This window comes from Phalacrocorax aristotelis, chromosome 15 (assembly GCF_949628215.1).
Source record: "Phalacrocorax aristotelis chromosome 15, bGulAri2.1, whole genome shotgun sequence".
Lineage (NCBI taxonomy): Eukaryota > Metazoa > Chordata > Aves > Suliformes > Phalacrocoracidae > Phalacrocorax > Phalacrocorax aristotelis.
Genome location: NC_134290.1, coordinates 9,808,404 through 9,825,258, shown reverse-complemented (window position 1 = coordinate 9,825,258; position 16,855 = coordinate 9,808,404). Strand labels below are relative to the sequence as shown.

General features: G+C 52.2%; 1 protein-coding gene across 11 annotated transcripts; it reads right to left on the bottom strand.

Annotated features, from left to right (window-relative positions):
- Window positions 1-304: 304 nt before the first annotated feature.
- On the bottom strand, window positions 305-16,636 carry CAMKK2 (calcium/calmodulin dependent protein kinase kinase 2). 11 transcript variants are annotated; one of them, XR_012663249.1, is made up of 18 exons: window positions 16,536-16,636; window positions 11,360-11,487; window positions 10,444-10,927; window positions 9,635-9,682; window positions 9,175-9,228; window positions 8,960-9,011; window positions 8,735-8,868; window positions 8,071-8,107; window positions 7,262-7,283; window positions 6,887-6,975; window positions 6,435-6,634; window positions 6,291-6,344; window positions 5,752-5,825; window positions 5,130-5,217; window positions 4,106-4,234; window positions 2,335-2,393; window positions 2,033-2,133; window positions 305-1,637 (listed from the first exon to the last, which is right to left on the bottom strand). XR_012663249.1 is itself a non-coding variant. In XM_075110611.1 (17 exons), the coding sequence occupies exons 3-17, from the start codon at window positions 10,876-10,878 to the stop codon at window positions 1,562-1,564; spliced, it is 1,593 nt and encodes a 530-aa protein (XP_074966712.1). In that variant the 5' UTR covers window positions 10,879-10,927; window positions 11,360-11,487; window positions 15,946-16,084; the 3' UTR covers window positions 305-1,561. The 11 variants fall into 11 exon arrangements, 6 of the variants coding, with proteins under 6 accessions (XP_074966712.1, XP_074966715.1, XP_074966713.1 ...); XR_012663250.1 differs by having other exon boundaries at window positions 305-1,634; XR_012663251.1 differs by lacking the exons at window positions 2,335-2,393; window positions 16,536-16,636 and adding an exon at window positions 15,946-16,084 and having other exon boundaries at window positions 4,106-4,253.
- Between the last annotated feature and the right edge of the window lie 219 nt (window positions 16,637-16,855).

The following is a 16,855-nucleotide window of genomic DNA, read 5'->3' as shown; positions in this document are numbered from 1 at the left end:
TCTTTCAGGTACGCCATCATTTTAAATGCCTCATTCAAGGTCACACAACCACATCAGACAGAGAAGTCAGCCCTTTTACTCCCCAGTCCCACGCTCCATCCACAAAACAACTGTACTTACCGTGATCCCTTTCCCCAAAAAACCCTGACTCTTTTCCAGCTCACCCACACGCTGCCACTCTCCAGCTTTGTCCAAGCACAGAGAACTTGGGAAAGTGAGTCTGGGCGTCAGAATCTCTCCCACCACATGATAGATTTTTTTTTTTTTTTTTACAAGCACCACAAAATGATCAGAGTAATCTGACTGAAGGCGAAAGTGCTCTTCGTAAGAAACAATCCATGAATTAGGTATACACTTAATTTACTAACAAGCCTCTGATCCACAGGCATTCACAAATTACTGGTAACGAACTTGCAAAAAATACATAGCATTGGCCCCAAAAATCCAGATTAAGAGTTTGGAAAACAAAAGTTTCTTTGAAAAGTACTAGCTAATCTAAATATTTAATTAAGATCTTAAATTCTAAGCAAGCCCTAAGTCTATACTTAAAAAATAGCATAAGTTGTATTATTTTTAATTGTAGTAAACCATGTAATGTACATGGAAGTGAAGGATTTTACCCTGAATTTTATATTTAATAATATATCTACCTAGATCAAGTAAAAGATTTAGAAACAAACTATTGTTAGTGCTTCCTCTGCTGTTCAAAACATTCAGCTAAACACCACCTTTCACTCGTGTGTCTGCAGCAAAAATAGTTCAGACTGAACTTAAGCCCTTAAATACCTTTTCCTTTCATACACTGAATACTCAACTTACCAAGTCCTAGTCACACCAAGACATTAGGAAAGGCATTAATTACCTTAGGAGGTAATTAACTTCGCTTTCTGAATGTCCCAAAGATGCTGTTTAATACAACTTGGCTCACAAAGGTAGGCATTCTTTAAAAAGCTGAAAAGGTGGGTTTTTGCTTTGTTCCCATGCGGTTAAAAAGGTGTCAATTAAAAACAAACCAGAACGACAAGAAATAGATGCAACAACATTTCTGGTAGGTTGTGAACTCTCAAAGTGCGCTTGTGTAGTTTTACTGTTGTATATGCCACTTGGCAAAAGCTTCACCCTTCTGCGTGTGCCCACCGACTACGCGATGGGCATACAACACACCTGGGATGCTGGCGTCAGTCCCCAGAAATTGTTTGGCATTAAAACCAGGTAAAAGCAGTTCCAAATGCATTTTTGTTTGACTGCTTTTTTTTCTCTTTTCTTTTTTTTTGCCAAGCACTGTTGCTGCTCAACAGAATAGCTCACCTCTCTGCTATCAGCCAGCACCTTTCCCACAAGAAGTCAGCAGTCCAAGCGATCAGGGATGTCAATGTTTATGACAAGTAGTCGGATGTCTTATAACATGCTGCTATGTAAGCTCTACATCCAGCATTATACTGAAATAGCGCCGTGTCATGCTGTGTTTGGTGTAGGCTCTGTTAATGTCGCTCATCCTCAGCCGCAGACTTTAATAACGTGCCCCAGACCAAGTTGCTCAACAGAACCATAAAGTCGTTGTTCACGAAAGAAGTTCCTCCTCTCCAACGTCAGGCAAGTCATTGCATTTCAGGTTATCTTCACTGCCTTGTTTCCTGCTTTAAAAGGAAATAAAACAGTTGCTGAACAACTCAGAAAAAGGCAAAGCAAACAATGAGACACCAGCATCTGCCCGTTCCCTGCCACGGGACCTTTGGGACCAGAACCCTGACCATGTGTCGTCTCCCCCCAGCTCCCCTGTAACAGGCTGGAAGTGCCATAAAAAGATGCATTTCAGCCCATCGGAGGGGCAGGATATGCCATGTCACAAAAATCATCCCACAGAGCAGTTATGGGTCAGACAGAGGATGTGTGAACGTCCCAGTCATGGCCCCATATGAAAGATTCAAAGCCCAACTCCTCAAATCCTTCTCCTGTTCTTTGCAGCAATTTCCAGAGCATTACGACAAGCTGCAAACGTCTCTTCAGGCTGAGGCAAGGTAATGACACTTACGGCAGCAGGTTCCCGGGGGCAGACAACGACCGCTCCTCCCTCCTGCTTCCCTCAAAAGGGTTCCCAAAGGATCGCTTCCGGATCATCGTTTTAACCAAGATCTGCAAGACCAGATTGGAGTTTGTCAGGGACGCTTTCCTTTCATTCAAAAGCGACAGGAACATCCACCCCTCCTGCCCAAGTAATGAAGAATACTAGTGAAAACAAGTCAAATTTCTCTTTTAAAAACAAACAAATAAAAAACCCAGAAGGAAGCATGTTTACAAGTCTCCAGCTGCTTAATACAGGGACTGTATCCTCACCTGAAACCCATGGTGCAACAACTGAACATGCAGATGAGAGCCACGCTAGGTGTGAGAACGTGGAAAGGAGAGCAAAGCCAAGACTGGGAAGACTTTCTATTCCCAGAAGTAGGCTGTCCTGCAGTAAGATGCAGATTACTGCACCCAGTACCTGTAAATTCCCAGCTCCCCGTGATTACCTGGCAGAATTCACTGGAAAGGCAGAGGGGAAGGAAGGAACCGGCACAATTTTGCCTTAATATTTACCAAAACCAGGCTGAAATATTGACTGTTTGTCTAGCATTGGCTGCAAAACACAAAGTTACCCAGTGTCAGCTACAGTCGGAGACTGCTAGGAGCAGAGCAAGTGCTGGGGTTCTTCCCAGGCATCCCCCAACTTATTTTGCTGGTGGGAGCAGACAACGTGAGCAGCAATGCACCCTGCCTTGGCATGTGCATCCTGCTCCGGGAACCCCTGGCTTCATTTGATATTGCTTCTTGTCCCTCTCTGCTTCATTTATCTGCTCACCACGGGCCACCGAGAGCCCTTACACATCTGAAACACGCATGCCAGCTGTGTCCCACGGGGGAAGGCATTTTATGAGAGAGTCGCAGCCACGTGAATCTTGTACTCGAGCATTAATGCCTGCAGCTGGATGCACAAGGATCAGGCACCGGAGGGTAGTTTTGAAGAACAAATCCAAATGGGAAAATACAAGATCTGCCTGGAGGCAGTGCGTTATTTAAGAGGCAAGAGCCGCAGAAAAGGCTCATTTGCCCTGAACTGTGCTAAACACACCTGGATTTTCAACGGGGCCAGGAGCATTGAGCCATCCTCCACTGCATCTCAGAAAGTCACCTCCAAACAGGAGAAAGGAGGAAAAGTCCTTCATCAATGGTGATCTTTTAAGAGCAACATCTGCTTTTTCAGCTTGAGCAGTGCAAGGTACATTTGCATACCAACGTATCTGCGGTTGAAGAGACTTCTGCAGGGTACCGAAGTGCGACAGAGCTCCAGAAATGGAGCCAGATGTGGGCACAGCCACAAGATGGAAAAAGGGCTTCAAAGGGAGACCTGTACTTTAAAAAACTCACAGCCTGGGTGTCTACAGGCAGATAACGCTGCACCAGGGAACTGCGAATGGTTGGTCCCTGTTTCTCCTAACATAAGGGCTAGCTGGCACCCAAAGAAATAATGAAGTTCAAAACCCAAAGGATTTAACTTTCCACACAGGGCAGGGTTACACTGTGGTTCTCACTGCCACAGTGGGTTGCGGAGAATAAAAATATGAGCTTGAAAAGAGATGAGATGAATTCACCAAGAATAGCTCCAGGCGGGGCTTGGCGCATGCCATGGCCCAGATAAAATCTCCATCCTGAGAGGCTCCCGCAGGCCCTACGGCCGGACAGGCAGAGCAGGGCAGGAGCTCCTCGTGCCAGGTCAAAACACCCACTCCTGGCCACAGGCAAGTCCTGGACCAGATGGTCTTCTGCCTTGAGCAAATACAGCACTATTTAGGCAGCCAGCTCAAGCATGGAGACTGGCAACCTGCTGATGGGTCGCTTTGGGACCACTTTGAAATATTCCCCTGCACTGTGGGGTACAGCCACCTCCAGCAAGATGCTGAAACCCCATCTTGCAGCACTTGTTTCTGAGAGAGGGAAGGTCTTTACTCTAATCCTGCCCAATGCTTTTGCCCTTCAGCAGCAACCTCCAGCTGCTTGGGACCACACCGGGAGGCAGCATGGACCCCAGTGTGCATCCACAGACCATCACCTCCCTTGCACTCACCACAGTGGCCAGGCTGGGGATGTGCTTGACCGAATTCTCCACCTCCTCCTCCGTCACCTCGACAAGGGTGCAGTTCTCATCCTCTGTGGGCAGCAGCTCCACTCCATTCTTGGTGACCCAAGGGTGCAACTTCAATTAATAACACAGCCTGTCAGGAATGATTTCCTCTTTTTCATAACTCAAACAACACACGCCTGGCAAACGCATCTCCTCACCCAAGCTACGGCCCCTACATGCTCCTGAAATACCAGGGAACAGGGGAGAGACGTGCCATCTCACTGGCAAGCCAGCTCACCCCGGCGCCGCTGGGAACAGCTCAGCCTGGAGCAGAAAATGCCCTCGTGTGGCTCATCCGGAGCCATCACGGGCTCCATCTATGCAACTGAGCTTAACCTTGGTGACCTGCAGCACTGGGCATCTCAGTGGGTTTTAGGGAAGAAGACCTATTTTCACTCTTATCTTACAGATGAGACAGCACCAAGAGGCAGGAGTGATTTATTCCAGACCATACATATGAGCAGTAGTGATGGGGAGACCCACCAAGCCCTAGCCTTGGACCTGAATTAATCCACGACAGAAGGCAGAAACCCCTTTTTCTCCTTGCCCACACACCTGGCATCTTGAGTGGCTGCAGGAGGAGCACAAAACGGTTCAGCAATTCCCCCGCAATCCTTTTCCCCTACCTTAGTCTCCATTTTCACAGCTTCTCACCCCTTCCAGGCTCCCGCAGGGGTGGAGGACCAGAAATCTCCTGCGAAAGGCTGTTGCACAGTACTTTCCTGGTAGCAGAGGAAATACTGTACTCAGGGGATTTCCTTTTGCCTGTGACTTCTGTAGGCACCAAAGGTCCCAGAACTGAGCAGGTCCCGGAGTAGGGGAAGGAGCTGGGACTTACCTGCCCAGGGGCCCTGGGCACAGGGGGAGAACCTAGCCTGGCACGATCAAACTGACTCCCAAAAAAGCCAAGCAAGGAGAACCCAACAGAAGTGAAGCCACAGTCAACCCCAGGGGGGTGGGTCAGTACCTTGATTTCTGGGACTGAAATCCTAGACTCGGGATTTTTGTCCAGCATCCGTGCAATCAAATCCTTCAAGAAATCTGTAACTTCTGGCCTGGGGAAAGGAGAGGGGAGAGATGAGATGGGGAAAGGGATGGATGCTGCCTCCCTTCTTCAGCCCAGTGCCAGCCACCATGGGCCTTCCTGCGTAGATTGGGGCTGGACCCCAGGCCTGGCAGGGATGCAACTCCAGGTGCTCGTGCACCTCCCCATACCCCACAGGGAAGCAAAATAACCCCTTTTTGGGCAACCCAAAGTGTGATCCCACATGTACGGGGCTGGGAGAGCCTGACACTAATGCCACCCAGGCTAAAACCCAACAGGCAGCAACTGCAGCGGTTAAGCTGTTCTCTCAAATGCCGCTGCAACTTCAGTCGCTCTTTCTTTGGCAACTGCAAACCAAGAGATATTGCCTTCACATTTACTGCAAAGGAAGTTTTCCAGGGCTGAGGGCCAACAGAAGGGCTCAGAGCCTGAGTTTTGCAAAACCGCAGCAGAGCAGGGCCAGTCCCACCCAGGCAGCACCTGAGAAATGGCTCAAATGAGCTTTAAAATAAGGGCTGAGGATTTTATTTTTCTGAGTACTTACTGGTCTGGGAACTCCAATGTTTGGGTCTTGATTTTATTGTGTAAACTCAGGATCCTTTCATCCATAAAAGGGCACTATTGTGAAGAAAAAGAGCAATGAGAAAAGCAACAAACTCTGTTGAGAAGTGGCAGTGGCGCAGCCAGTCGAGCATCAGAATATTGTAGGGTTTGAAGGAGAGCAAGGAGCCAGTTATAGGGAAATAGCAGAAGATTTCCTATTATATCAATGTCTTCTTTTAAACACAATGAAAGTAACATTTGACTAAAACCAACCAAATTACCACCACACTCCTTTCCTAAAAAATCTGGCCAGGCACAGAATTTTATCTCTGGGGAAAAAGAAAAACAGAGCCCTTTTGTCTGCACCCATCTCACAGACAGGCAGAGGTTTCCCATTTCCACCCACACATCCCTACCGCTCCTCGGCAATACTCAACTGCTTGAACAGGGGTGCAAATCCCACCAGGTACCTGGCACATGGGAGGCACGTGCCAAACCCCCCCAGACCACCAACAGCGCTGAAAAAATCAACATCATTACCTGCCCAAACACGAAGCAGTACAGTGTGATCCCCATGGCCCAGACATCCAAAGCCTGCAGAGCAAAGAAAGCATAGTCAGGTCTACAATGGACAGTGTGTGCAAGGAAGATTAGTCCAAAAACCCTCAAATTGCTATTAAATACCTTTCCAGAGAAGATTTTCCTGGTTTCTGAGAGTGTTTCTGGAGCCATGAAGGCGGGGGTCCCCACTGTGTTGGTTAAGAGGGCATCAGCTCCCTTGAACTCATTGCTCACTCCAAAGTCGGCTATCTTGACGTGCCCGTCTTCCCCCACAAGGAGGTTGGAAGGTTTAATATCCCGGTGGATTATCTTTTGATAGTGCACTGCAGCCGAAGGGAAAACAAGTGATTCAGCAGCAGCACCAGTCTGCAGCAAAGGGGCCATGAAGCCCCCGCATGGCTGCAAGCCTTTCTGCTAACACCACGACCAGCCCCAGCTTCAAAAACCCTTGTGCAGTAGCATGAGCCACCAGAAATGGCACTATACACCAGCAGAAAGCCCAGCCCCAGGTGTTTAGGGGAAAAAAAAAAACAACCAAAAATAAGAAATCCAATTCTTTTTGCACAGACACTCACAGTATTCAATGCCCTTGATCAGATCCTGGAAGTAGAACCGAGCCTGATCCTCACTGAGAGGTTTCAGAGTTGGGATTTCCATCACGGGGCTGCAAAGGCAACAGAGAATGGAGCTCATTCCCCATTCAGATGCACTGAAACAGGTCCTGGAGGCTTTGCCACTGGCCAGTGACAGCACGCAGCCCCAAACACAGGCACATAGTACACCACTGTAACTGGGTTCAGGAGATGCTACCCAAACCTGTAGGGCACCCACCATGAACCTCCCAACTGCCTCTGCGTTCCACACCCGCTTCAGGTGGCTGAGCTCTGCCACCTGCCAACCTGCCTCATGTTCATGCTTCAGTAGGTTTAAATCTGGAATTCAATACTCACCCTTGCTTCACCAGTTCAAACACTGAAACACAAAAGAGAAGGTGATTATGGATCACTTACAGGTCAGAGCTCCTGTGAGCACAGTCTCAGCACAAAAGCAATTTTAATGATAAAAATTCTAAAAATAATCTTTTTTTTTTAAAGAAGGGGATGCCATCTTATGCAAGGCACATGGCATTTTGGTTGTTTCCATTTTCAGTTAAGGGAATGCTGCCAACTACCTTCTCAGTGCTGCAGCTTCAGCATCATGAAATGCCCTCCATACAGCACACTAAAACCCTCAGTTTGCCTGCAAACCTCTGCGCTTGGCCATGAAGGCATCGCATGCTCCTCCGCTAGTATAGGCTGAACATAAATGATTGAAAAGTAATGCCTCCTCCAAAACTGTGTGTATTTACATCAAGTAAACCACTGCAGTCTGCAAGACAGGTTGGGAAGGAGCTCGTTGGTACCATGGATAATTAACATATGCCTCGTTCTCAAAGCTGAAGAAACAAAGCTACTTTCTAGCAGCCCAGCTTCAGAGCTGAGAACATAAATGCTGGTACCTCTCATGGCAAAGCAGGCCCTGATGTCAAATTAAAGCTGTAAAGTGCTATAAAGTCTTCTTTCTGAACCCAGACTGGATCCCGGTTGCTCTGACCATTAGAGGGGGTTTGTTCCTCCAGCACATCCAGGCCATACCCACTCTGGAGAAGAGACCCAACCATGCACACAGCTGCCCCAAAATGCAGTGGGAAAACCCTTTGCCCCAGCAAACCCCAATCCCCCCAACACCCCACGAGTGCCGCAGGGCAGTGGGCAGTTACCCATGTACAGGTGGTCCTCACTGGGGTCATCCAGGACCTGCCAAAAGAAGTGGAAATTAAACAGCACCAAAAAACCTTGCAGATTAAACACTGATTTTTTTATTTAGCGGCCATCTCAATTCTGCCGTCTGCACCATTAACATGGTCTGCTAATCTCCAAGCTTCTACCCACAAGGGGTGGGAAAAAAAGGAGAGAGATATAGCTGTACTTCAAGGAAGTAAATATTTAAAACACACAGGAAGCATCATCTGACTCATGAGCCAAATAATCCTAAATGAGCCTGCACATCCTTAGTTCTTGAGGTTTTTGGACCATTTCATACAGTCAGTGGGCAGAGGGCAGGGCGGCTGCACTGCAGAACCTGCAGAAACATCAGTTCCTCGCCAAAACCCATCTGAGCACCTGTTTCCTCCAAGGAAGCAATATTTTTCTGCATTTCTCTTTCTGGGCAAGGGAGAAAAAAATCCTCTTTTGGGAGGTAGGAATAAAAAAACCTATTAAACCAGTGAAAACATGAATGTCCCATAGGCAGGACCTCCCACGGCCATCCCAGCCCCTCTGTGGTCGCTCCCTCTGCCCAAGTCAATGTGTAGCCCATCCCTGCAGCATCCAGGCTCCTCCACACCCAGGGTGGGTTTTGGGAAGGGGCTGGCTGCTGCTCACCTCCACCAGCTTCACCACATTGGGGTGGTCCAGCTTCTTCAGGATGGCGATCTCCTGGTAGACCTGTTCGATGGGCCCTTTGGGCTGCACGCAGCCCTCAGAGGCAGTTTTGGCCCCACGGGGTGGCGGACGACCTGTGGGAAAAGCAAAGATAGAGTGTCCGGTTGGGAATGAGCCCCCGGGGTCCCCAGATCACTTCCCACCCTAAAGCTTTTGTGCACTTACGGGGGAAGCCTGCCTGTCTCATCAGCTTCTTTTTGGAGAGAACCTTCATTGCCTACAAGAGGGGAAAAATGTGGGATCTGGGACAAATTAAGGATAAAACGGGGCCAGTGGGATGGGGCCGGCATGGAGCCAGGCAGGGAGTCAGCGGAGGGGATCTATCCCTGTCCCCTGTGCCACCTGCCCTGCTGCAGGCTCTGGGGATGTGCGCTACTCACATAGTAGGTGTTATCGTCCTCGTTGTAGGCCAGCTTCACCACCCCGTAGGAGCCCTAGAGAGGGGCACAGCCATGGGGATCAGTTAGGGATAGTCAAAACAAAAAACCTACAGCACCAAACCAGGTTCCAGGCTCCTCCACAAACCCAGCCCCACGGAGCTGGCAGGCAATGCCAAGGGTAGTGGGACACAGGCTGGCATCACACTGCCAGCAAATAAAAGCTTCAAATGTCCCATTTTCTGGGAGGGAGGGGGAATGGGGAAAATTAATAATGATTTTTTAAAATATATACAATTCAATTGACACCACCCAGAAAAGACCCGCATCACAGCAAGGAGCGGGCTGAGTTGCCGTGGTGAGCAGCTGAAATTGCCATCTCACCAGATTGACAGCAAAAGCAAGCCCAGTGCTCTCCCACCCCAAATCCCCCCATCCCACCCCAAACCTGGTCAGTATTCACCTTCCCAATTTCATCCTTCAGCTTGTACTGGTTGAGCTGCACACAGTCCTGCAGGGAAGAGAGGGGGGGTTCTGACATGAGCCACGAAACCGCTCACGTTTGCCCTCCTCCTTTTAAATCTCCAGCAAAACTTTCTCTGCAAACTCATGCCCTGTTCTGCTCTGCCCGGGCACCCTCTCAGGGCTGGGCAGCTTTGATTCATGAGCCATAAACGCCGGCTGCCCAGCCACGCGTTGGCGTGTTTATAGATGGCTAATTGCAAATGTTAACGGCCAGGCAGGCAATATTGTCTGCTCACGTGGAACAAGAGCGTATGACAGGCGGGTGGCGGTGGGGATCAGCAGCCGGGAGAGCCCTGGGGGGTTTAAAACCGGCAACCTGGAGCCAAGTATTTTTATTTCTTATGAGTGCAGTAGCCGCTTGCTGCCTGTTTTCTGTCAGCACTGGCGGGCTGGGGGCAGGCAGGGCCACTTTCTCTTGAGATCTCAGCAGCTCTCTCTTTATTTTTATTTTTAAGGGAGAGAAAAAGAAAACTGCAGCACACCACCAGTTCACCCAAAATGCAGCTGTGAGAGCTGGCAGCGTTTGCAAAAGGCACAAAATGCATCAAGCTGCTGGGTCCCACCTCCCCAGGGGCTGTCCCCACAGCCCAGGATGGACCAGGACGTTCCACCACCTCCTGCCCTGCAGCTGTGGACACACCACAGGGCTGTATCCCAAGAAACCAAGTGAGGAGCAATGCCACGGTGGCAGGAAACCTGGAGGACAGGGGCAGGAGAGCTGCAGGAGCAGTGTTTGTCCCCCCTCACCTGTAGTCCTGTGATGGACACGCGGTTTGACTCCACTGTTGGCCGCCGCGGCAGCCGTGGGGAGGAGTGCGGAGATGTCACCGGAGAGTAAGGGAGGGATGGGTAGATGAAGCGTTCGTTAGCGCCGTCGCCATTCCCGGGCGAGCGGGCAGGCTGCGACCGCTCCTGCAGGGAGAGCTTTCGGCCAGAGAGGTGCAGCTTCGCCCTCGGCTCCCGGCCGTCCCCAAAACCCTCACTGCTGGGCGTGTTCATCTCCTCCTCGCTCGCACTCCCCGTTGCGTCGTATTCGGTCACCACGATGAGCGAGGCCATGCCGCGGCAGCGGGGGCTCAGCGCCAGGGGGTCCCACGGCGCCCCAGGCACTCGGCAGCCACAGCCTCCGTCACAGCAGAGGGGCCATGGGGCAGGCGAGGTGCTGGGGACGCATGATGGCATGGTGCGACCGACGGCCTCATCCCGGCCACGCTGCGACAGGCAGGCACACCTGCAAACACAGGACAGCTCAGCTGGGCTCCCCCAGAACGCAGGATTTCCTCCCACTGGTTGTTACTCTACAGCTTAATTTATTCATTCCATAGAGGATGGTAAAGCCAAGGGCAGGGGTGCAGGATGGAACCAGGACCATGCACCTGCCCTGCCACATGGCAGACCCCTGGCAGGGGCCAGCCTCAGCTCCCAGGCTGCTCCTTCCACCCCCTTTATTTAAATACCTCCAGGGAATTACAACCTCGCCTCCTCTGCTACACAAATACCCCAAAAAGGGTACTTTTACAGGGGCAGGATCAGGCCCTGCACTATGCTGGCATAAATACCGCTCTGTTCCTTACTTTACTACTTGGTCCTGAGGCTGGAGCAGGCAAATCTCTGCCAAACACCTCCCAGACAAAGCAGTTCATGGGCACAGGGACCTGCTTACCAAGCGCAGGGTGCAGGATCAGCCCCCCCCAGCTCACTGCCTCTTCCCACAGCCTGTCATTGCCAGCGATTTCTCTTCCTTGCCCTGGGCTCCCTACTGCCTTCTGTGCAAAAATCAGGTTCCTGAACCTTGGGATAAATGAGAAAACAATTCTGTTAGCAACAGAGAATTAAATCTATATATACACATATAATATTAAATAATCACTTTAAAAGGGGAGAAAATGGTTTAATTTACACATGCCAGGCACCCTGCAGCAGCTGGGGCAGTTCGATGGTTGTTTAGTTGTAAACCATCACTCTTCCCTGCTGCGATGCCAGTGCTGTTTTTAATTTCTAGGTTAACGAGTTGCTGCAGAAGCAAGTGAAAAAAAATATCCTGAAACAAACAGCCCAGAAGCAGGAACAAGGTTTGAGGCGTTTTTCTGCCTGGTTCCCACACCTCAGCGAGGCGGATGGTTAAAATTAGCTCCACTCATCTCCATTGAAGTTTCCGTGATGCACCCGCAGCACAACCACTCTGAATCAGCCCAGCAGAAATTACGGGTCAAGTACAGAAATCAAATCATCTCCCCCTTCCTCGAGGCTTCACAATGGCCTAATTGCTGTTTTCAACACCAATCTATAAACTGGAGCTTTTTTTGCCCAAGCAGGATCGGCCCAGAGCTAAAGCCGACCTGGCGTCGCTTGCTTCTTCGAGCTGCAGAGAAACACAGGGGATGCGAAGGCTAAAATAAGCTGATGAACGGCAACAAGGGCGAACTATTTCAGAAACGCCGCGTTTTGCGGGGCTGAATCCAATCCTAGACGGGGCTTTGCTGGGCAAGAGAGCCAGGAGCCACCAGCCAAGCCAAGCCAGGGCTCCATGTCTTGGGCATTGTGGCTGCAAAACTACCCCCCCGGTGCTGCTGGTGGCATAGCAGCATGTTTTAATGCACTCCCAAAATGGATTAAAATAAACAGGCAGGACCCCCCCCCCACCATTTACCCTGAACACACAGGGATGCATCTTGAGGCCGGTTGCCATTTGCCTGGCTTGCTTTTGGCACCCCGCCAGCGGGCACATATAAATAGCTACCTTCCGAAGCTGGAGCCGATCCCGAATGCTGTGCCCTTTACCCTCACCATGCGCCATGCCCACACCAAAAAATGCAGCTTATTGGGGTGGCCCCAGGATGAAGCCACTCCAGGAGCGCCACCAGCCGCAGGACTGGTCTCTGGTCATGGCATGGCACGGCCGGGCATCCCATTCTGCCCCCAGAGCATCGGCTGCATCTGAGTTTCCAAGGGTTCATGCTAAACTTTGCTGGGCTAGAGCAAAATTGAGTCACAAAGTCTCTGCCACACTTGAGAGCAGAGCATGCCCTGGCTGGTGGGAGTTAATTGGCTTGACCAGGATAAATACATCAAGGCTGATTAATTCAAGCAGGCTTCCCTGGGCTCTGTAAACAGGCTAAAAGTCATCCAAACACCATCATAACATCAGCTAGGGTGGAAAATCAGCGAGCTTTTTTTTTCCCCCTTTCCGCACATGCAAAAGGGCTGAGCATGGGGTTTTGTAGAAATTGCCCTTTGAGATGATACCTTCTCCGAAAGAAACCCAAAAGCGGGATCCCACTGTTGAACACAGCCTCACAGGACATGGAACAACTGCTAACGATAATGCAGCCAGTTCTCCTTCAGCACACAGGGAAGCTGAGGAGGAAGAGAACAGCCGTATTCCCAGCTAGAGGGAAAACTAAAATAGCTGGAATGGGGGGAATAAACCCAAAGAGGGGAAACACAGCCTAGGGGCTTTGGCTTCACCAATGCACCCAGGTCCTTGCCTGGGGAAAAGCGGCACGTTCTGGCATGAACTCCAGCAGATCCTTATGTAAAGGCAAGCAGCACATGCCCACAAAATCCTCAGGAAATATAACAGCCTGGTGTATAGGAACGATTTATCAGCATGGCTTTTGGCTGCAATCCATATATAACCCATAGCGGCTGCGGCAGGATTATCGAAGCAATCAGTCTCACATCTAATTCAGCAAGAACAGGGATATTAAAATGAAAAGAGGTCTGTGAAACCCTGGCAGTGGCTCTCCCTCTCACTCAGCGTCCACGTGGCTTAGTGGAAACGAATGGGAACAAAATCAGCCCCTGCGAGGGTAAAGTGATTTTTACAGCCCCCTCCTGCCACCCCAGCTCTGCTGTAAGTGTGTGGTCCCTGCTGGGACGTGGCCACCTCCAGATGGGAACATGCCAACCGATTTTGGGGGGTGCAGAGGATGACACCTTGCAGCCAGCACTGGCTGCACAGATTTAAACCAGAGCGTATGGACGCATGGACATGTCCCTCCCTCCCTGGAGCTGTTTCTCTACCCAGACACAGGATGGATGATGGGACAGTCCCCTCAGCTACCGCCGCCTACCACATGCTCGCCTTCCCCCCATGTGCCCTTCCTGTCATCAGTGAGATGCGGCATCAGGGGTCGGACCCTCCTGAGGGAGTAAGACTTGGTGGCGTCTCTGTCAGCAACACCTCCATCCAACTTCCGTGGGGATCAGCTCACACACTGCAAATAAAGCTGTTCATAACAAAATTGAACACAAACCACCTAAAACAAGGCTGATTTTACTCGCAGAGGATCCTCCCCCTGCTACCGCTGAAGGTCTGCAGTTAAAAGTTAAGCGGGGCCAGTGCGCGGGGCAGTTATGGGCTCTCGCTGGGCAGAGTCCAGTGGCTATTTTGCTTTCCCTGATCACTGTCAGCGGTGGAATTGGTAGTGCCAAGAGCAGTGTCATCTGCAGCAACGGGGGCATCAATCACAGTTTCCCTTCCTACGGGTGAGTGTAGGCCTTGCCAGAAATATATTAGTCACTGTAGTATACAAAGACCATATGCATCCCTGCCTGACTTTTAATGGAAAAAAATCTCTCAGCAGCTTCTCTAGAAGTCAGAGGACACCCAAAATAATGAGATACTGGAAACAGGCACCCAGCCCCCATCTACATCACATCCCTGTGCCTGAGCAGTGAAGCCTTTCATTGCTCCTGGGGCAAATAGAAGAGCCTCCTGCACTGCCTGGCCCATCCAACAGAGGGTGGAAAGAAATGGGGAAAAAATACAAAGCCAGGCTGGTAGCATTGTAACAGCATGAAACGCAGTGGCAGATTTCAACAGGAATCCAAAAACATCTTCAACAAGATTTTTTTAAAATCTTCATGATACCACCTAATACTGCTTAAGCAATATACAACGAGTATCTCAAAACAGGAGCGTAAGCTCCAGACCCGGTGTCGAGCATGGGCCGGGATGAGCCCAGGGCACCATGATCCAGTGCCTCGTCCAGTGCTGCTGAGCGGCGCCTGGCTCTCCTGGAAGCAACAGCTCCAGCTCGCGATGCCCACGAGAGAGGAAATGAGAGCGGCTCTGCACTTTGTGAACACCACTTAAAAGATATTAAGGCTGAGCTGAAAGCAAAGCCTCCTCCAAATTACCGCCCCAATCTGATAACAGCCGCCTTCCCCGGAATGGCGCTGGGCGCTGGTCGATCAGACACTCCTTGCAGTGCTCTCAGGGATGGGCTCTCAGGTTTGTTGGCTGTTTTTCCCAAAACAAAGTGCTCAGGGAGAGAGGCCAGGAGAGGGATGGGCCTCCTTCCCCTGGGAGAGGGGGTGCCTCTCTGGTCAGAGGCCACAAAGGCAGCTCCAGCTACCCAGCCACCGCACATCCCCTCCCCAGCACAGACCCCCTGGCCTTGAGGACAACCTGGTTCTGACCCAGGGGTGTTTTCAGCTCCTGTAGCATCGCACAACCATGCGGTCAGTCCCAGCTCTATTGCAACAGCTTCCTGTGGTCAACCCACCACTGCTTTTGGTCTTTACCGTTATCTTCATGTTCCTGATGCTCTGTGCCATGCATGTGGCCGCAGGGCTGCATCCCACCTCCTTACCACGCTCGGTCACTCGCAGCAACCCACTCTGGCTTCTCCTAATGAGACCTGTCCCCCGCACACAGTTGCTCCACCAGCTCTGTCCCCTCCATCTTCTCCTGGCCTCTCACTTGCCCCTTGACCTTAAAAATCCCCTCCTTTTCCTAACCCCACGGCCTAACTCGCACCACTCCCCCTGTTCCGAGCCCTCGCCTACGCGGGCAGAAGCCCCACGGGATCCACGGGACGCCTGGTGTCGCGGGGACGGCCACCACCCTGTCACAGCCCGGGATGCCGCCAGCCCGTCGGGTACCGCCGGCACACGTCGGGGCGGGTGGGTGGCCGAAGGCGAGCGGGAGCGGGATGCCGGCCGGGCCCGGGCGGCCACGGCGCGGCTCCCCGAAACGGGATGGGGAAATGGCAGCCCCGATCCCCCGTCGCCAAAATACCTGCGACGCCGTGCACAGGCCGGCCGCGAAGCCCGCGGGAAAGCCCCGTTTGAAGGCGATGCCGTTGTCTGTCTGCTCGGAGGGCATCCCCATCCCCGGGCCGGCCCCGGCCGCCCACGCCCGCCCGGGTCCCTCCGGGCGCGGCTTTGTCTCCGCCGCCGCGGGCGCATCCCCGGGCCGGGCCCGCCCGGCCTCCCCCGCCCGCTCCCGCACCCACCGACCTGGCGGGACGTGACGCGCCGCCCCGCTCCGCGCCGCTCCGCCGGCAGCACGGACCGGCCCCGCAGCCCCCGCAGCCCCCCGCGGGGCCGGAGCGCCGCCGCCCGGCGCCGCCTTCGCTTTCGGTTCCGCTCCGGCGGCGGCAGCGAGGGAAGGAGAGAGGGAGGGAGGGAAGAAGAGAGGGAGGGATGGAAGGAGGGAGGGAGGCCCCGCTCCGCCCCGGGGAAGGGGAGGTTTCCCCCCGGGCAGCCGCATCCTGCCCGCCCACCCCCGTAAGCCGTTCTTTGGGGTGAGTTTTTTTGTTTGTTTTGGGTTTTATTTATTTTTTAAAAAAATATTTTATTTCCCCCTCCGGCCGCGCGGCCCCGCCTCACCTGGCAGCGCAGCCGCGGGATGCAGCCGCGGTTGCCCCGGCCGGTCCCGCTCCGGGACGCGGCCCCGGGCGCAGCCGAGCCCCGCCCCGAGTACCCCCCGTCCCGCAGGGCCACGGACCGCAGCGTCGTCCCGCCGCTCGGCCGGGGCTTCCTCCCCTCCACCCTTGCACCAACACAGAATTGCCAGAGTGAGGTCGACTGGGTCTAAATTGGGTTACCTGCATCAGCCCCGCTGGACCGTCACTAAGCTAAGCCCAACGCTGCTGAAATCATCACCTAAAGAGGGGTTTAGAAACCAGTTGTTTGGAAATGTCACAGCAGCCACCGCCAGGCCACAGCCACCACCGCTGAGCACAGCTCCCGCTCAGGTTGCAGCTCTTCGGTGCTGGACAGACCCAATGCTGCTGCACGGGCATGGCCTTTAACGACCCAGCTGGCACCAGCCCTTTGTAAACTTCGCTCTTGCTTTGTCCATGCTAATTAGTTGGTTTTCTTATCGAGCACCGTCCTTCCCCTGAGCTCACCTGCTGTTTTCTGA

What these genes read in the sequence shown, in the direction of transcription:
- CAMKK2 (XM_075110611.1), bottom strand. Translation starts at nt 10,878, where the DNA reads ATGCCATCATGCGTCCCCAGCACCTCGCCTGCCCCATGGCCCCTCTGC. An exon ending in AGGACGATAACACCTACTAT is followed by an intron (nt 9,012 to 9,174) that starts GTGAGTAGCGCA and finishes CCCCTCTTGTAG; the next exon opens with GCAATGAAGGTTCTCTCCAA. An exon ending in TTTCAGTCCCAGAAATCAAG is followed by an intron (nt 4,235 to 5,129) that starts GTACTGACCCAC and finishes TATTAATTGAAG; the next exon opens with TTGCACCCTTGGGTCACCAA.